The sequence below is a fragment of the Nesoenas mayeri genome (genome assembly GCF_963082525.1).
Source record: "Nesoenas mayeri genome assembly, chromosome: 18".
NCBI lineage: Eukaryota > Metazoa > Chordata > Aves > Columbiformes > Columbidae > Nesoenas > Nesoenas mayeri.
The window spans coordinates 2,885,346-2,905,339 of record NC_137566.1 but is presented as its reverse complement, the minus strand read 5'-3'; the positions used below and the strand labels follow the sequence as shown (position 1 = coordinate 2,905,339).

The 19,994-nt window shown below is 58.2% G+C and overlaps 2 protein-coding genes across 2 annotated transcripts; one reads left to right on the top strand and one right to left on the bottom strand.

Annotated features, from left to right (window-relative positions):
• Positions 1–225: 225 nt before the first annotated feature.
• Positions 226–8,025, top strand: LOC308047319 (ectonucleoside triphosphate diphosphohydrolase 8-like; the record flags this gene model as incomplete). Its single annotated transcript, XM_080355734.1, has 9 exons — positions 226–348; positions 1,210–1,327; positions 1,861–2,011; positions 3,057–3,216; positions 3,998–4,231; positions 5,198–5,470; positions 5,943–6,053; positions 6,714–6,851; positions 7,843–8,025. 9 exons carry the CDS (start codon positions 226–228, stop codon positions 8,023–8,025), a joined length of 1,491 nt encoding a protein of 496 aa, XP_080211860.1.
• A 3,229-nt stretch (positions 8,026–11,254) lies between these two features.
• On the bottom strand, positions 11,255–16,718 carry LOC308047318 (ectonucleoside triphosphate diphosphohydrolase 8-like; the record flags this gene model as incomplete). The annotated part of the gene is made up of 10 exons (XM_080355733.1): positions 16,667–16,718; positions 16,268–16,388; positions 15,496–15,613; positions 14,879–15,029; positions 14,174–14,333; positions 13,834–14,064; positions 12,619–12,882; positions 12,127–12,237; positions 11,740–11,877; positions 11,255–11,464 (listed from the first exon to the last, which is right to left on the bottom strand). The coding sequence occupies exons 2-10, from the start codon at positions 16,376–16,378 to the stop codon at positions 11,255–11,257; spliced, it is 1,494 nt and encodes a 497-aa protein (XP_080211859.1). The 5' UTR covers positions 16,379–16,388; positions 16,667–16,718.
• Between the last annotated feature and the right edge of the window lie 3,276 nt (positions 16,719–19,994).

Here is a 19,994-nt window from a genome sequence, read left to right as displayed (position 1 = left end):
CCAGCCCCTCCTTCCTCCAGCCCCCCGCTATTTTATCCTGATATTGCTTTTCGCAGGCAAAGATCCGATTATCCACCAGGATTTCTGAGTTACACAGCTGGAGACACTGCCAGCCCAGGGACAGCCTTTGGAGCTGATCTGGCAGCTCTTGCTGCCTGGTGTTCCCAGCTCTCCACGTCCAAACACCTTTCTCCCGGGTTTGAGTTTGCAGGAGGTTTCACCGTGATGTTCACTAACAAGAAGCACTTCTCTGCTGCCATCGTTGGGGCGCTGGTCGCACTCTCCATCATTGCCCTTGTTCTCAGCCTGGTGAAGATCGAAGATGTCACCCTGCCACCCACAGTCAAGGTGAGCCCAAAAGGGGGTCCCTGAGCACCACTGCAGACACTGGTCACCTTGGGCAGGTTCTCAGAGACAACAGCTGATCTTCAGGGTTAAGAGGTGAAGGAGGACTTGGTAGGACCTGTCTTGTAGTAGCTGGGTGGGTGTTTCCTTCCCGTCTCAAGATGCAGGCAGAAGAAATACAGCCTGGTCACCTCCAAGTCAGGGATGGAAGCCTCCACTGAAACTAGCCACCATGCTGAGTGTTTGACATGTTTTGAGGAGCTTACTTTGGGGCAGATGCGGAGGGCACAGCCCTGCCCCACTCCCTCTGCCCTCCCAGGATGCTGCACCGCAGGGTGACACAATTCCCCATGGCTTGGCTCCTGCCAGCTCCCCCCAGCCTGTCCCACCCCACTCACACCACAGCACGAGCATGGCAGCTGCTTCCCGTCCCTCCCCTGCAGCTTAGCAAACCACCTCGGCTGCTGGAAGAGGTTTTGGGGTGAGATGGGGGCTTTATGGGGAGAGGCACATGGCTGGGTGCTCCTGGACCAGCATAGACAAAAATATATGTGAGCAAGAAATAATTTTTTTTTAAAAAGCACAAGGGAACAACCAATAAAATGTTTGTGTGAGCTGGCGTTGCTGTACGGACTTCAGGGGAGGGAACAAAAAGTCCCTCGGTCGCTGTGACCAATGCCCACACTGAGGCCACGCACTGTCACCACTCTGCTCTGCCACGGAGCAGACAGCTCTGCCTTACAGGGGTGGTTTTGGGGGCATCTTCTGGCCTGACCACCCTGGCAGGGCTGTGGTGGGGCCAGGGGTGTGCTGCTGCTCCTCCCACCACCACGATGATGATGGTGTCATGGTTTTTCCTTCCAGTATGGGATGGTGTTTGACGCAGGCTCATCCCACACCTCTCTGTTTGTCTACGAGTGGGATTCAGACAAGAAGAACGACACCGGCGTGGTCAGCCAGAGCTTGTCCTGTGATGTCCAGGGTCAGTGTCCCCCGGCCATGGTGCTGCCCCATGGGTTTGTGGAGTGGGTGGGATGACCTGGCCTCCCCCTTGCTGACCTGTGCACACTGGGCAGCTCTGTCCGTAGGGCTGGCACTGCTGGCACGGTGGGGAGTCCGGCTTCAGGCAGGGTGGTCCCTGACTCCCCACTGGCTTTGCTCATGGTTGGAGGGCACTCAGCACCATGTAGTGCCCACGCACTTGGTGGGATGGACGTACTTTGGTGTTGCTCTGGATTTTCATTCCTCCACCTTGGACTGCCCCCAGCCACCCAAGCTACTGTCCTGGCTGGGGAAGGTCTCACTCACAGAGCTGGGGACACTGCTGAAAGCATGGGAGACATGGGGATCCATAGGACAGGAATGTGAGCATGGGTCAGTCATATCTCAGGGGACCCTGGAAAAGCATGCTTGGTTGCTAAGAGGTGACAGACCACACTGCTCTGTGCCTTCTTGCTCCCACATCCCTGTCCCCAACCGTTCCCTTCAGCTTGTCCCAGCCTGAGTCTCTTCCAGGAAAAGGCATATCGAGCTATGCCAACGATCCCCCAAAAGCTGGTGATTCCCTAAGGGAGTGCCTGGATAAAGCCCTGAAGATTGTTCCTGCTTCAAACCAGAGGGATGTCCCAGTGTATCTCGGAGCAACGGCAGGCATGAGGCTACTGAGGTATCGCTGTGGGTTGTGGGGGTGACGGAGCAGTGACCACTGCCAGGACACCATGTCCTGCATGGGACTGGGATGCCAGGAGCTCCCAGCTCTCATACCGCTGTGAGCAACTGGGGATGGGGACAAGACAGCCCAGTGGGGACACTGGAGTGGCTGCGCTGCTGTGAACTATTGGACCTGAGGCTGCTCAGAGAGGTCCATTGGCAACCCCATGTCCCAGGAGGGTGCTGCAAGCCTGGGTCCAAGCAAGAAATGCTTCTCAGAGCTCTTTGCTTGTTCTTTATTATTCTTTAAATATGAGGGAGTTAAGATGGCACCAGGTGATGTGTCATCTGCCCAGAGGGATGGGTGCTGGGGTTGGAACGAGACAGAGTTAGGAGGCAACAAGGTGCTGCAGGACCTGCCTTCACCTTTCACCAGCCCCTATTAGCTCTCTACAAATGCCAGGCTTCATTTCATGGCTCTTGGTTTTATGGTTACAGATATCAAAACTTATATCTGTGCCCTGGCAATCAGACCCCTTCCCTGGGAAGGAGCTGGGTCACAGCCTGAAGGTTACTCGCTTCAGAGGGCAAGCAAAACAAGCAGCCCCGAGACATCTTCCCTCACCCAGAGGTCCGAAACCAGACCGGCACCTTCCCGAAAGACCCACTGGAGCTCAGAAGCCAGCCCTGGCTTTGGTGCAGCCAGTGGGTGATGTTCAAACATGGGCTTTGCAGCACAATCCGCTGGGGCCTCCAGCATTATGGAGACACTTTGTTAGGGAGGGGTGATCTGGCAGAGCTCTATGTGACTGGGATCAAGCTGTACTGCAGGGAAGAGTTGCTGTTCCTCCCGGATCGTGATGCCAAGTCTGGACAGCTGGGGTTTATGCTGTATGAGCAGCTTTGACAAGTTATGTAGCAAGAAACATCATTTCACACAAACTGCTTGTTGTAAAAAAAATGGAGTATGTGGAACTGGGAAAGAAACAGACTGTTCCCTTGTGCTCCCTGTGAGTACTGATGTAGCTGGGTATGTGTCCTGACCTTTGAGTCCTTCTTAGGGAACAGAACAGCTCAGCCGCAGACCAAATCCTGGCCGAAGTCGCTAAAACCATGCGAGAGTACCCCGTGGCTTTCAAAGGGGCTCGAATCCTCACGGGAGAGGAGGAGGGGGCGTATGGCTGGATCACCATCAACTACCTGCTGGACTCCTTCGCTAAGGTGGGAGAAGGGTGAAACGCCCACTCCTTTGCTGATACAGTTTTTCTGATTTTTCTGAAGCTTGCTGATCACACAAGGAAAGTTCTGGGTTCGTGGCTTTCAGGAATGACCGTGGGGAGCAGCTGGTTATCCTCTGGCTTGCCTGCAGTGAAAGGGGGGAGAAATTAGGGATGGGGGTGTTCCTAGTAAAAGCTGAGGGCACAACTCCACACCATGTGGCCACAGGATCTCCTGGGGACGGCGAGGGTGGCCATGCAGCCCAGTTTGTTTCTGCCAGGCTTGGCCTTGCTGCCTAGGAAGGTCCATCTCTGGGTGGGACGGGGAGGCCCCACATCTGGCTCAATGTGCTGGTCCGAAAAAAGCTTGAACCAAACCTCTTCCCTGGCACGCTCTGTCCCAGCACTGCCACAGCTCCCTGCGGTGCCGGCACCGTCGGGCGGTTTCTGTCCGTCTGTACCTCTGCAACTGCTCTTCGGGAAGGGCAGCCCCCCGGGCCACATCCCCACCAGCACTTTGGTCTGGGGACCGGTGACTCGGAGCCATGTGAGCCCTCAGCACGCTGCACATCCAACAGACAGGTCCATCTCTGTTTTTAATGGCTCTAATAAATGGCCAGGCTGGTTGGGCAGGAAAGACAGTGGAGTCTCACCTGCAGAAAACGTTGAATTGAACATCCATTGAATTCAGTGACAAAACCCTGTTGACTTCAATGGAATGAGGATTTTGCTCATGCTAAGACCAGCTGTGCACTGCTCCTCTTCCTCCCGTCTTTCTTCGGCAGTACTCCCCCAAAGCACACACGTGGCTTCATCCAGAGGCAGCCAACATGTTTGGAGCGCTGGATCTTGGAGGAGCATCCACTCAAATCAGCTTTGTGCCCAAGAGTTCAGTGATAAACTGGAATGAAGCCTCCAAGCTCACACTGTACGGATATGACTACAACATCTACACACAGAGCTACCTCTGCTACGGGCAGAACGAGATGCTGAAACGCCTGGCAAAGGAATTAATTGCGGTGAGAGGGGAGCTGGGGGGTAATGGCACTCTGCTCTCATGATGCCAACCACAGGCTTGTTAATGCATTAATTAAGAACAGGCTCTCTTCCAGAGAGCCATCAGCAGGAACTGAGGGCAGGGACAGACCCTTTAGAGCATGGGATGTGGAGAAGGGAAGCAAAAAGGGCGGCTCAGCAGAGATCTTCGGGCTGCGTACAGCTGCCTGCACGGGGGGTAGAAAAGGCAGGACCAGGCTCTGCTTGAAGGTACAAAGTGACAGAACAAGAGGTGACGTGTGGAACATGAGAGTTTCTGACCAGATGCAGGAGAAAACTTTTTCTCAATAAGAGTGGTCTAATATCGGAATATGGCCCAGAAATGCCGTGGAGTTGCCTTCTCTGGAGATATTCAGAACCTGACAGGACAAGGCAGGCTGATCCAGTTGGTCATGGAGTGGGTTGGCACAGGTACCGCTATAGCTCCTCCCAAACCTCAACTACTCTGTGACTGCACAGGCCTGAGAAAAGTGGACCAGAGATCTTTCTCAGGGCATTTTTTGGAATGTCGGAGGAGAAGAGGGTCTTCATGGAGCTGCGTGTTACCAGGAGGAGCAGCCTTGGCAAGCTGCTTGCTCATGCTGCACAGCCAGGAAGGTGGCAGGCGGTGTCCCTGCCTGGGGCTGGAGCTGGAGCTGGGCTGGAGAGGGCTTTGCGTGCCCCAGACATGTCCTGCTGGCCAGGGGAGAGACATGCTGAGTTCGTGAAGTTGGTCTGTCTCTGTGGGAGAGGGAATGACACAAAGCAGAGTGAGAATTAGTGTTGAGCTCAGGCTGGGACTGCAGGTGGCCGACAAGAGCAGGGTCACAGCAGGAGAAGGTGCTGGGGAGGTGGGAGATGTGCCTGTGGCTCTGGGGTGGGTCCTGCCGCCCGGCACGGCCACCGAGAGGGTCAGGAGGCGGCTGCAGCTGCGATTTTACTGTTCCCAGGAGTCGTCCTCCAGCACGCGAGTCGATCACCCGTGCTACCCAAAAGACTACAATGAAACCGTCTCGCTGTCTTCCTTCCACACCAGCCCCTGCACGAACCAGAGCGACCCACGCCTGGCCCTCGGCGACAGGAACGTGACCCTGGAGGGCAGGGGCGATGCCAGCGGCTGCCTGGCTGCCGTCAAGAAGCTGTTCAACTTCTCGGCGTGCGGCCAGAGACAGGACTGCACCTTCGACGGCATCTACCAGCCCCCGGTCAGCGGGCCGTTCATCGTAAGGCAAATCCCATCCTCCCACCTCCCCAGCACAGCATGTCCCCAGCTGCTGTGGCGTCCCCATGTGCCCCATGGCGCTGTCACCTCCCTGCAGCAGAAGCAGGGGAAGAAGCTCCCAAATGAGCACTGCCCTAGGACTCACCAGGGATTGCTGGCATCTGGCTTTCCAGCCAGATCTCCAAAAATGGGATCACGTTAATAAAACAGCTGCTTAGTCAAGTTCTCAGTAAAACAAACAGCTTAGTGAGTAGCCTTCAGGCTCTGCCTGTGCTCCATGTGCTGCTGTAGCAACTGCACCTCCAGCCCTTTATCTCTGGTGGGACATGGACAATGACCCCCTGGGACTATATGGTGGAGGGACAAACCCAGGGAAGGACAAACCCCATCTCTTGTATCAAGGGAGACAGAGGCAGCTGCCGGGGGGCGTTCTTCACTGCAGCTCAATGACATTTCTGCCTCTTGCCTTTCAGGCCTTCTCTGCCTTTTACTACAACTTCAAGTTTCTCAACCTGACCGAGAGGCAGCCGCTGGCCACTGTCAGGGCGACCATCGAGCATTTCTGCAGCAGAAGCTGGGCAGATGTACGTTTCCCCATGATGGGAGGCTGTGGGGGAGTCTTGGGGTGGGGGAGGAGGAGCGGGGACCCCTTCAGGACAAGGCTCCTGGTTGCAGAGCTGTGCCTGACACAGCAGAGCTGTCCCTGAGCTCCGTGTGGGAGCCAGGACCTTCCTGCACCCACCCTTGGGGACCCTCCTTGCTCATGCAACATGGGAAGAGGCAGCCAGGGCAGGTGAAGGCGGCAAAACCTCAGCACAGGGGCTGGGGATGGAGGTGGGTCTGTAGCACTGGAGGATGCTGAGAGGAGAGCCAGCAGCTGGCACCACACTGGGGATGAGTCAAATGGGGACAGATAAGATGTGCTGAGACCACCATGGAGCAGAGAGCAGGAACTCATTGCACGAGGAGGCTGAGATGGGAGAATCTGCAGCAGAAGGAGCTCCTGTATGTCTGTTTTCACATGGAGTGTAAATTCTCCTCAAAGGAGGAAGACAGGTCTAAAATACCTACAGGACAGACCTGTGTGGTCAGGTGTAAAATACCTGCCTGGTCCAGGAGTCTTGTTCTGAATGCTGGTGGCTGTGTAGCGTGGTGCCTCATACAGCACCCACCAGCGCATTGTCCCGGCATGGGAATGGCCTGCAAATAACTTCCCTTCCTCCCCAAACACGTCCCCACCCCAGCTGTCATCTAGTTACCCTGAAGAGAATGCTGAGCGACTGCCTAAATACTGCGCCAACGCCAACTACATCCTCACACTCCTCCTCGACGCCTACAAGTTCAATGAGACCAGCTGGAACAGCATCTTCTTCCAGATGAAGGTAGGCAGCAAACCCACCCTGCGGGCAGGAGCACCATAGAATCACTGAATCATTTTGGTTGGAAGAGACTCTCAAGATCACTGAGTCCAACCATAACCCACTCCTGGCATTAACCCATGTCCCTGAGAACTTCATGTCCATCTGTCCAACCCTCCAGGGATGGTGACTCCAGCACTGCCCTGGGCAGCCTGTTCCAATGTCCCACAGCCCTTTGGGGAAGAAATTGTTCCCCAGATCCAACCTCAACCTCCCCTGGCACAACTTGAGGCCGTTTCCTCTGCTCCTGGCGCTTGTTCCTGGGGAGCAGAGCCCGACCTCCCCTGGCTCCAAGCTCCTTTCAGGCAGTTCAGAGATCAGAAGGTCTCCCCTCAGCTCCTGTTCTCCAGCTGAACCCCCCAGGTCCCTCAGCCGCTCCATTACACTTGTGCTCCAGCCCCTCACCAGCTCCGTTCCCTCCTCTCCACTCGCTCCAGCACCTCAAGGCCTTTCTTGGTGTGAGGGCCCCAAAACTGACCCCAGGATTTGAAGTGGGGCCTCAGCAGTGCCTAGTAGAGGAGGACAATCTCTGCTCTGGTCCTGCTGGCCACACTGTTCCTGGTACCAGCCAGGATGCTGGTGGCTTCTTGGCCACCTGGGCACACACTGGCTCATGTTCAGCCACTGTCACCAACACCCCGAAGTCCTTTTCTGCCAGGCAGCTTTCCAGTCACTCTTCCCTGAGCCTGTAGAGCTGCCTGGGTTTGTTGTGACGCAAGTGCAGGACTCAGCACTTGCCCTTGCAGGGGCAGTGCTGGGGAGAAGAGCCGGCTGCCCACACGGGGTGTTGTGAGAACCGGGGTGCAGACAGCCCTGCCTGCCCCCATCCCAGCGTGGCACTGCGTGTGGGGGCAGCTTCTGCACCCCGCTGGGGCCGTGCAGGAGTAGGCGGCCCTGTGCCATCACTGTGGCTCCCCTGCAGTGATAACTCATTGTCCCCTCTCTCCTTGGGCAGGCGGGGAGTGCCGACGTCGGCTGGACGCTGGGCTACATGCTGAACCTCACCAACATGATCCCAGCAGAGGCTCCAGCACAAGTCAAGGGGCACGTTCCTTCCCTGTGGGCTGCAGCCATCACCTTCATCATCCTCACACTTGCCATGGGGATTGTTGCTCTGCTTCTGCTCTTGTGGGTGTAGGAGCCTGGCAGCGTTTTGGAGCCTGCCAAGTGTCATCAGGGCTGGAGGGTCATCTGTGCTGGGGTACCCTGTACTCCTACCTGCAGGACTGGCAGCCTGAGGCTGGGTCAATGACACTGAGAACATTAACCTCTATGGCACCGAAAAACTCAGGTCTGACCTCCCATGGGACTGGCCCCACCATGCGGACAGGCACTATGTGGGGTTTCCAGTGAGCTCCAATCTGTGGAGACCTGCTGGGATCAGCCTACACACCACAGAAACCTCAGCCATGTCTGTCTGCCTGCTGACACCACTACACCTGGTAGATGTGGCCTCCATCCCACCGGCTGACACGTGGGGCTGTGGAGACCCAGCCTGGCCATGGCGGAACTCCCCAGGAACAGGATGGTTGGTGCAGGGCTGCAGGCACATGGTGACGTGGTGCTTTCTGCAGTGCTGGCTCTGGCCGTGGTGGCCAGCAGCAGGCAGGTCCCTGGCAGCTCTGCCAGCGGGAGGATGTGCCAGGCTCTGCGGTACCCGCTGGCTCTCCTGAGCGTGCAGCGTTTGGGCTTTTCTGATGGGCTTGGAGACAGAAGGCAAATCATGGAATCATAGAATCACGGAATCATTTTGGTTGGAAGAGACCCTCAAGATCATCAAGTCCAACTGTTACCCACCCCGGCACTGCCCCACGTCCCTGAGAACCTCATGTCCGTCTGTCCAACCCCCCAGGGACGGTGACTCCAGCACTGCCCTGGGCAGCCTGTTCCAATGCCCCACAGCCCTTTGGGGAAGAAATTGTTCCCAGATCCAACCTCAACCTCCCCTGGTGCAACTTGAGGCCGTTTCCTCTGCTCCTGGCGCTTGTTCCTGGGGAGCAGAGCCCGACCCCCCTGGCTCCAAGCTCCTTTCAGAGAGCTACAGCATCCAAAGTTGGAAGCGTGGTCCGTGCCTCCCCAGAGGCTTCATCTCATCATCATCTCATCTCATCATCGTCTTTCTTTTCTTCTGGGGTAAATGGATCCATGTTCCTGATCATCTTCTTGGAGACAACATTGTCCCATCACATCACAGAATGGAATGTTAACACTGTTTTGGTTTAGCAGCACTTTAAAATTGGTTGTGGTAGATACATTATTTCTAATAGCACTTAACAGCTGATTAACAAAATTATTTAAAAGAATTCAACGGAATTTGTTATAATTAAAATAGCAACTTGATTATAGATTCATTGATGTCAAGGGTCACACTGTACTCACAAAATAGAAAGTTACACTTACATACAGACACACACAGGTATGATTAAAAGCTTATGTATGAATCTATAAACACACACATACATTAATCCATGGATGTTTGAATATATTCATACACACTAACCTATAGCTTTGTGCATATGTATGTAGAATATAGGTGGAAGTATACCTATAAAATGTCCATCTCAAGCAAATTGCTCTCTTCAACGCACTGCCATTCCTCAATGGGTGATTGATTGAAACTCGAGGAATCTGTCCTCACCCATGGCTTCACAACGGCGGTTCATCGCGAGATGTCTCTGAGGGTCTCCCACCTCGAGAATGAACCCACCACGATCCAGGAGAGCTCACAGGGTCTCACTGCGGGATCGCTGTTTATAGGATCGCAAGATCGTTTACTTCAGTCAGTATTTGTTCACCGTAGCCACCCTTAGGATTCCTGAGTTCATATTCTGGAGCATCCAGAACTCTCTGGCCGGTATCGTTCTAGTACCATTTCGCTTGGGCTGAGTCCCGTGCCAGCAGTGACGGATGGTCACCACCTTTCCCAGGCAGAAACGAGTCTGTTCCCATACATCAGGAACTCCAAGAGCACCAGGAGCGTATCTCTGCATTGTCTCACCACTCTTGTGCCTCAGTTTCCCCACCTTCCATGCACTTACACTATGGGGCATTGTTCTTGGCAGAGCTATGGGACATGGGGGGGTTGCCTCAGGACCCCATCTCGCTGCACTTGCACAATGGGAATTGTTTTCCCCAAATCACACCTGAGCACTCTGGTAGCTGGATGGTGGAGCGGCCGAGGAGGGCAGGGGCTGCGGCCCCAGCAGAAGGCCTGGACACGGTGCTGTCAGGCTGAGATTCCAGCAGGGTGCTACTCCTGCCCCAACCCTGCTCCTGCCTTTGCTTTCTGTTCTGCTCATTTGTTATCTGCCTGGGGGATGATTCATCTCATTTGCCTGCTGGCAGCAAGGAGCCGACCTTTGGCATTTCTGCAGAGAGGCAGGTGTCTCTCGTCATCAAAAAAACATTGTAAAAGGCAGCACATGGGGAAATGCCAATTACTTTTCTCATGTACAGTGACGATTTTATTGTTTGTCTCTCAGATAAGGGTTGGTGATGACGATGGGAACTCGAGGGAGAGTCAACGCAGCTCAGTGCTACCGGAGATGGCCCTGGAGACCTCGCAGTGCCAGCAGGGCACGGGGACAGGCCTTGTCCTCGAGAGCCAGGGTGTCCCACCTCACCCATCCACTGCCTGCCAGGGGAACTCCCTGGATACATGAGGGGGGCCCTGGGAGCTGCCCCTGACATGTCCCGGCAATGTTCCCAAACCACCCCGTGTGTTGGAAAGGGAGGGTGAGACATCTGCCAGGCACAGATGTGGCGTGCAGCAGGGCCAGAGGAGCCTCGTGCAGCGGAGCAGGGGGCTGCTGCCACCCCCACCTCGCAGGGCTCCCCACGCCTGGGTAAAGCCCCGACCCATCTCCTGGGCCAGCACCTCCCCATAGTCCCAGCACCACTGCCCCTCGGCTGGCGCTGGCCGTGAGTGACACAGACGCTTGTCCTGGGATGGGTCAGGACATGTCCTGCTGCGGCTGTAACCAGCCCCGTGATGATCACATTGCTGCTGGATCCTCCTTCTCCCTCCCTGCCCCACCATCTCCAGCCACTCTGCGTCACTATGGTCCCCACGTCCCCAGCAATGAGCCCCTGCCCCACACAGCCGCCGCCGCCACCACCACCACCACCTCCCTCCTACAGCATCTCCAACCAGCAGCGAAGGGAAAGGAAAACCACACAGCACACAGCTACAGGGAGGATTTTTTTAAAGCCTGTGCCGGTTCCAGCTCAGCAGGCCAGGACACAGGTGCCCCACATTGCAAGTCCCCAGCTCCTGGACAGGTGGGGACAATTCCCCCACCTGCAGCTCCTCACACCAGAGCAGCAGCAGGGCTAAGTGGCTCCAGCAGCCTCTGCAGCCAGTGCTGCTAAACCCTCTCATAACCAGAGACGTTTTTCTGGCAGCACGTGACTGTGAGCAGGCAGAAGATGAGGATGAGCATGACGGCCAGTAAAACTGTGACTGCAATCCAGTTGCTTCTCTGGAGCCCTACGACTCTCTGGGGAGTCTCTGAGGGAATCATGTTGGTGAGATTGAGCATGTAGCCCAGAGTCCAGCCCACGTCTACATTAGCGACCTGCGTAGACAAAAAGGAACAGAGGTTACAAGGTACCAGGCAAGCCAGAGAGCTAGACAAGACCTTTGCTGTTGCACCCCCAGGTCACAGAATCATAGAATCATAGTATAGTTTGTGTTGAAGGGACTTTCCCAGCTCATCCAGTGCCACTCCTGCCATGAGCAGGGACACTGGCTCCCCCTGCACCCCCTGATCCCCACTCAGGCAGGGGCAAGGTGGGCACCGCCATTTCACGGCACAAAGTGGAAGCTGGGGGCTGCCAACCACTCTCCTACCTGCTGGACAAAGTGGATGTTAGGCCATGTTGTGTCACTGAATTTGTAGCCTTGCAGGAGAAGGCTGAGGGTGTAGGCGCTGGCTGCACAGGTGTCGCGAAGGTGCGTCCTGTTCATGGTGGGGAACTCCTTCCGCACCTGCAGCGGTGGAAGAGCAGAGGGGCTGCTGGCACAGAGCAGAGCTTGGGGCAGGTAACGGCCCCACGGTGCAGCTGGGAGCAAAGACGGGCAGTGCCTGGGCTTGGGGGGCAAGGAGGGGCCAGGCGGCTGCAGGCTGCTCCCCCAGCTCTGCCTGCCCAGAGATCTCTGTGCAGCAGAGGATGAGCTGTGCATGAGCCCTCAGGCAAAACATGGGCAGGGGCTGGGATCTCCTAGGTGGGATCTCACCTTCTCCCAGCTGCTGTTGCAGAATTGCCAGATAGAGGCATTGACTGCGCCCAGGGACTGCACTCCAGTCAGGTTCAGAAAGTGAAGGTTGTAATAAAGCCCTGAAAAGGCCTGTGGGTGTTCAAGAGCAAAGGCAGCAGGTTAGTGAAGCACCCAGGGCACTGCCACCCCCGGGCCGTCCCTCTGGCTGCTCCGCAGGGGTCCCCAAGGCCACTCCTCAGCACCGCAGGGTGATGTGGGCTGACCTGCTGGGAGGGAGCCCTGGGGCTGCTCCCCACAGCGACAGAGGCTGGTGCTGTGACAAGAGGCCAGGGTCTGCCTGGCAGGCTGGGGAGCACCCTGCCTGTCTCCGTGCGCCAGGCATGTTCCAGCTTTCAGGGCTGGCACTGTTCACACTTTCCTCCTACAGCAGTTTTCCCGGGGTCCTGGCCAGCCCCTGGTGCCCCAAAACCCCACACCCCCACCACAGCCACACCGACGGAGGCTCCTTACAAAGAACTGTCCCCGCACGGGCGGCTGATAAACCCCGTTGAACCCGCACGTCCTGTTGGCCCCACAGCTGACGTTGAAGAGTTTCCGGACAGCGATGCTGCACGCCCCTGGGTCCCCTGTCCCCGTCACCGTGAGGACCTGCGCAGGGCTGGATGTGTTTGGTGCATGGATACAGGGACTGTTGTAGAGTTCTGCTGTGGTGACATTCTCCTGGTATCCGTTGGGGTAGCAGGGGTGTGATATGTGCTGGGAAGACAGGTTGCCCTGGAGAGAGCAGGAGCCATTAGCATCACCCTGGCACTGAGGATGAGGATGGAAAGGAGACAAAGCCCACAGACAGCCCCTGTTCCCACACTCAGGTGCAGGGCACTGGCGTGCTGGCGCCACCACCCATGGCGTCTCATCCATGGGACACAGACACAGAATTCTGGCGACAAGCATGGCACGACCCCACTGTGGTCAGGGATCAGCGACACTGACAAGTCGCATGGCCAAGGCCTTGTGGTTTTGTACCCTGTGCTGCATGTGGACCCATTTTGTCCCCACTCCTCCTCTGCAGGGTCACCAGACTCAGGGCAGAGCCAAGGCTGAGAAGCCATTTATTCAAAACCAAAGCAGACACTGATTTCTCTTTGCACCATGGTCTTTAGCCCATTCCAGCCAGCACAAACCAGTGCTGAGCCCCTACCCACAGCCAAGCTACAGATATTAGTATCCCCTGTGCAGCAACAACACCTCCCTGTACTCTCCCATGCCCAGTGCTTACTGCTATAGACCAGCATGTTTGGATTTCTACCCACAAAACCAACTTATCCATTGCCTTACTGGTGCTAAAAAGTCTCGCTGGGTCTTCCCAACCTCCCAGCACCCAGCAGGTTCTACTCTCCAGGACTGGCCCCTTCCAGCCCCCCATGGCCGAGCTGACACAGCCCCTCCGTCTGGACAGGGACGCAGATCTGGTGGGCAAAAGGGCCCCCACCATCCTGGCAGCAGCCGTGGCCAGGCGTTCTGCTCTGGGGTGTCCATCTCCATCTGGGCTCAGTCCTGCCCTGCAGCTGGGACACCCCTGGGATGGCTCCTGCCATGGTGCCCCTGTTGTACCCACCATCCTCACTGGGGGCTGCGCAAAGGCACCCAGCCCAGCGCCCGCCGGCCCAGCGCGGTGAGATCAGGGCTCAGGCTGCGGTGGAGGAGCAAAAGGCTGGAGCTGGTTACCTGGTGTAAGGATGCCACCAGCATCTTCAGGGCCTGCTTTTGCCCATAGCAGAGGTAGCTGTGGGTGTAAATGGAGTAGTTGGTCCCGTACAGCCGAAGGAGGGCTCTTGTGCTGCTGTCTTCTATGGTGCTCCCAGGAAGGAATGTGATCTGGGTTGAAGCCCCACCGAGGTCCAGAGCGCCCACCGAATCTTCTGCCGGTGGGTGGGTCCACTGGCCTGTGAAGGAGAACTGCCCCACACCAGGAGTCACCCAGGGGGACCCAGCATGGGGCAACCACAGCCCAGACCACGGCACAGCAGGGAGGGGGACACTCTCTGCCCAGTGCCCCAGCCCGCACCTTGACAAGGGTCTCCAGCAGGTAGTTGACGGTGATCCAGCCAAAGGAACCCTCCTCGTTCCCCGTCAGGATCCGAGCTCCGCGGAAGTCCACAGGGTACTCACCAACAGCCTTGGCGATCTCGGCGAAGACCTGATCAGCCTTGGTGCTGTTCTGCTCCCTGTGCAGGGAAGGAGATAAACCCCATGCAGTGCAGGAGCCGATGGCCGGGGAGCTTTCAGCGCAGGGCGAACAGCAAGAGGCTGCCGCCTTCTGCCGAGGAGTGGAGCTGCCCAGAGACAGGCACATCCCCCACATCGCTGCCCTGCCCGCGGCGCCTCTCCTGCAGCCGACAAATCCCTCGGCCGCTGGGCTGGGATTCTCCCTAAACCGCAGCCTGCGGGCTCGGCCTGGGCGCCTGGGAAGGTTCAGGCAAGTCTGGCCCAGGAGGCTGATCCAGCCCTGGGGCTGCTGCCAGGCTGGTGCTGGGGGTTTCCCCACGGGCACAGCTGCAGATCCCTTGGACAGCCCGGCGGATGCAGACATGGATGTTCTGCCCATCGCCGTGGCCTGCGCGGGCAGCAGTGCCCTGTGCCCCGGCCCCCATGTCCCCAGCCCCCCGTGTCCCCACATCCCCGTCCCAGCCCCCTGCAGCGGCTCCGATGCACAATCACAAGGTTGCTGGGGCAGGGGGAGGAGGTGGTTGGCACCGGGCAGGGCCGCTACCTCAGCAGCCGCATCCCCGCTGTGGCCCCCAGGTAGGTGGGGGTGTCCCGCTGCTGCTCTGCCGGGACGATCTCCATGGCCCTGTCCAGGCAGGGCTTCAGGCTGGCTCCAGCCCCAGCGGGGTCATCTGCGTAGCTGGAGATGCCGGGTCCTGCAAGAGGGCAGCGGGGATGGAGCGAGCTCAGTGCCAGTCAGAGTGTCCTCCCACTGCCATGGCCAAGGAGGTCTCTGGATCTTCTTGGCAATTCCCAGATGTCCCTGTCACAGCCCGAAACTCCACTGTGTTTGGTGCCGTACAGATACCAAAAACGGAACTGCTGACCCAAAGAGCAGTTTGGAACCATTTACAAAAACCAGCAGAAACCCAGTAATGTTTAGGGATTTCTGCAGAGGTTTTAGGAGGCCCCATGGGAACATGAACCTGCATGTTATGAAAGCAGCTGTGAAGAGCTGTTGTTGGAAGAAAAGTCAAGGAAGCAGTTGTATGGGAGAAGGAGCAAACTCTGCACATCCAGCATCCCATGCTGTGAGTTGATGCACAACCACTGGCTCCGGGAACTGAGGTAACTGGCAGTCAAATTCCTTACCCAGGGACAGACACATGTGGGCACACTCACCAGACACGGTGCAGGCTTCAACCTGGGAGACGATGCCGGTGCCGTTCTCCTTGTCCACAGGCCATCGGTAGATGTAAAGAGCCGTGTGCGTGGAGCCGGCATCAAATACCAGCCCGTACTGGGGAGGCAGAGGGGACACGGGGTCACATTATGCTCAGGGCTGCACCAAATGCCACGGGGGTTTCTGAGAGGTTCTACTCTCGCCTTCCCGTGCATGAATGCAAGCAGCACAGTTTTAAACATCCATCCTCCCTTTAGCAGCCCCGCTCCACCTCTCACCCCCCGATTTAGCCATTCAAGGGAGTTCCAGCTCAGACAGGGAAGAGGGCAGGTCAGCAGGGTGATTTGCAGCGCGGGGGGATCCAGTACATCCCAAAGGGCTCAGGCTGCCAAAGCTGCTCCCAGACCTTGGGAAGTGGCAAATCCCACAAACCCTGACTATTTTTTAACAGTCTGCAAAAGTCAGCAGAAAGCAAGGAAAGATGTAAACCCACCACGTGCTCTGGACAACTGAAAACAGAGAAGAGAAAGTGTCTGGGGTGGAAAACAGAGCAGCCCCGGGAAAAGGGCTGCTCTTTTCTTTAACAAGGAGGTAGGACTGTGTTTTAGGAGGGGTGGTTGATCTGCCCAGTGCTACATTGATTAGGTTAAGCTCTGAAAAGCTGTGCTGGTTACAGGCAAGCGGAGAGGAAGGCAGGGCTCATGGAAGGATTAGGGGTGGAAAGGGGCTGATGGTCACTCCCAAGCTCCCCCAGGTCCCACCGGCACCTACTTTGCTCCTTGTCGGAAGGGCAGCATCCTTGGCCGGGGTCAGGACCAGGAGGAAGGCGGCCACTCCCAGCACTCCCAGCACGGCCGCCGCGCTCCAGCCCAGCGCCCGCATCCCGGCCGGGCTGTGGGGAGGGAGGGTCTGTGCCAGGGCAGCCCCGGGCCGCCCGCCCCCGCCACATCTTCCCAGCCCCTCCCGGGCTCCCCTTCTCCCGGGACCCGCACATCCCCCAGGGACACGGTGGGGACACCACGACCCTTGGCCGGCAGCAGCGCAGCCCCGGGCCGAGCGGGGCTGGAGCCGAGCGCTCCCCCGCCGGCAGCGCCGGGACGGGGCAGGGCCGAAGGCTCCCTCGGGCTCGGCCCCGGGAGAGCGGCCGCGGTCCCGCTGCCCCCACCGTACCTGTGCCGGACACCCTGCTCTCCTTCCTCGGGCGAGGGAGCACCGAGCCCGCTGCTCCCGCCGCTCCCGCTGCCCGCACCCCCGGGCACAGCCCCGGGGCAGCCCTGCCCGCCCTGCCCGCGCCCGGCCCCGCGGTGCAAAAGCGAAAGTGCGGCCTGGGCGGGCTCGGATGTCCGGGTTGGGGCCCGGCCGGGCCGGGGCGGGGGCGCGGCGCTGCCTGCGGGGCCGGCGGCAGCTGCTGCCTGCGCCTCTGCCCCTGCGCGCACCCTGGCCTGCGTGTCTGTGGGCACAGGCAGGAGCCTGGCCATGAGGATGGGTCCCCGGCTGTGGGACAGTTGGGACCCTGGACATGGGGACAGGTGGATCCCTGGCCGTGGGGATGGGTCCCCACGGGGACACACAGGACACCGGCTGTGAGGATGGGTCCCTGGCTCTGGGAGTGGGTCCCTGGCCATGGGGACAGATGGGACCCTGGCCATGGGGACTGGTGGACCCTGGCTGTGAGGATGAGTCTGTGGCTGTGGAATCAGGGGGCAGGTCCCTGGCTGTGGAGGTCAGGTTGCTCTCTAGCTGTGGGGACAAGCTCCTGGCCGTGTAGGTGTGTTCCCAGCCATGAGGACGGGTCTGGATCTGCCAGGTCCCTCCTGTGTCTGTGCTGGCCCCTCTGCCAGCCTGTCAGTGCCTGCGGTGGGGCAGCGTGGGGCACGGCAGAGCCCGGTGACAGCAGGGCTGCGCGCTGGCAGGCTTGGCCCATGCTTTACCTTGCAGGGTGTTCCTGCAGCAGGTCTGGGACAGGGCTGTTTGTGGGGCTCTCAGATCTCAGCCGCTGCCCTCACCCCAGGCCCAGCCGGCTCACAGGCTCCCCGAGGAGCAGAGGTTTGTCATGAGCTTCTCGAGGGACTGCCCCCTGCTGAACCCCACCAGGTCCCCCCAGCACCCCGTGGCTGGAGCTCTCCCCGGCAGAGCCGCTCCTCCAGCAGCGAAGTGGTTAACACCAGACGCCACTTCCACCCCAGCTCTCCAGCCTCGGCCTCCTGCCTCCTGGCCAAGCACTCTCCTGGGCAGGTTGCTGGTCCGGAGCCAAGGGGAGGGCCAGAGCAGGGACTCGGGACAGCCTTTGTCCCAGGAGCGGGCTCTGTGCTCCAGGTGAGCGCCGACACAGGGCGAGCGCGGCTGTGCTGGCAGCAGCAGCCAGGAGAGCTCGGGTGAGCTGCGGGCTGGGGAAGGGGCTGGGGAGCCCCTCTGCTTGCTTGGGTGGTGGGGGTCTCAGAGCTGAGGGTGCCCCAGGCAGCAGCAGAGCCAGGTGCTGGGGATAAACACGCTCCATGGGCTGGAGGAGCAGGAGGGAGAGGGCTGGGACAGCTGCTCGCTGCATGAGGTGCCCAAGGGGGCAGAGCGTCAGGGAGGGGACATGGACCGGGCATGGAGGGCACTGCTGAGCCCCGGTGCTGGTGGGAGGCAGGGGACTGCTCTGCCTGGTAAAGATGCTCCCAGCATGCACACTCACCCTCTTATAAACTCAAGTGCCTTTTTGACTTGCATATCCTAAAAGTGCATGGTGGGCAAGTCAGCTTCCCATTTTCCCGAGCAACAGCCAGTTTAGATCCAGCAATGCCTCTGCACCGTTCCTCCCGCATGTCGCAGCCCCCTCTGTCCCTCCCTACGAGGGACACTGCATGGTGAGGGACATCCCGCGGATGTTTGTAGAGCGCTTGGGTGAGCACGGTTGTACGCAAACAAGTGCGGCAGCAGCCCAGGGGCTGTGCACAGCTGTGACCCTTCCACACATTGCAATGGCCAGGCCCTGCTCCTTGCGGTGCTGTGCAGCAACGTGCCTCTTCTTTAGCTCTGGAGGCATCACCACCACCTTCCCATCCCTGCTGCTCAGCTGAACCAGCAGCAGGTAGCAGTGCTGGCCAGCCTCAAGGTGCCACTGAAACACGGGGCAGATCAATCAGCTTCTCACATGCCTCTCACCATGTTTTCCACCCTCTGGGCTCCCTGCCCTGCTCTCATCCCCAGGCCCCGCTGGCTCTCTGCTGCCTGCAGATGTTGCCTCCTGCCAAGTCAAAATGGAAATTAGTCCCTACCTGAGCAGGTGAAGTTCATTTCCCACCCCCTGCCACATGCAAGACAGTGCAGTTTATCACCATTTTGTATTGTTCCATCGCACAGTGCCTGGGACAGGACTTTCCAGGATGTGGGCTGGGCTGGGGATTTTTGCTGCTGCTTTGTTACCTGGAATACGGAATCACATCCCAATGACACAGCTATATCTGGGCAAGCTCTAGCAGGGCTGATAGGACTGGAGATGTGACAATACAGGAATTCATTCATTGATCCATATGATCCCCCCTGGTTACCACACAGGGGAGGGGACCTGGCTGTGAGATAAGGTCTGATAAGGGTTTCCTGGAATCCTGTGTCCCATGACACATGCCAGAAGAGAACAACTACTATCCCTCACTATACATCTCATGTCCCGCAGGAGATTGGTCACCCATGTTCGTCACTGGAGATGCTGACTGTAAAACAGAAATCAGCATCTCCTTCAACCTTGCCAAAGGTCTTTCCCCTGCTGTTCAAGCCGCCAGCCTGGTCTGGCCAAAGGCCAAAGGAATTTCTCTGTGTTTTTATGTGCTCACAAGAAAAATGAGTAGGCAAGTGACAGCCCACGGGTGCCACCTCAAAGCAGACGTTGGGTTAAGCCGCTTCTCTGGGCTGTCCGGTGGCGCAGAGCAGGAAGAGCTGTCATGTGCAAACCACATCTGGAGCAGCTGTGCAGTGCTGAGCATGTGGCCGCATCAGCTGCCACGTGCTGAGGCTGTTGCAGGGAACCAGACGCTTTGCTTTGCTTCTCCGCTGCAATTCTCACTGGTGCCTCAGGGCTGGTTGTGCCGAGCACTGAGCTCCAGCCGGATGAGGGCAGGTGCAGAACTTGCTCCGTTCCACACTGGCCTTGGCTGCCCATGCAACGCTATAGCTGTCAGCATGCCAGCTTGGCTATGGGCTGTGTGTACCCAGCTCAGCAGGAGTTTTCTGCCTCTGCCCTTCTGCCTGCCCTTGGGACTGCAGGAGAGGCTTGGAGATCTCCTGCAGACAAGGACACTGGCCCTGTGTGTCTGCTTACCTGCTGTGGCATCACCAAGAGCTGAGGAGAGCTGGGCCAGGCAGGACACATGTGGCTGGAGATGCCATTCCCTTGCCTGGAGCAGCCAGGACCCTCACAGGGGCAGTCTGGGACTGCTGGGCAACAGACGTGACCAGATGGTCCTGTGTGGTGGGATGGGTTTTGCAAGGGAGCAGGGTATGGTGGCATGTGGGTGCC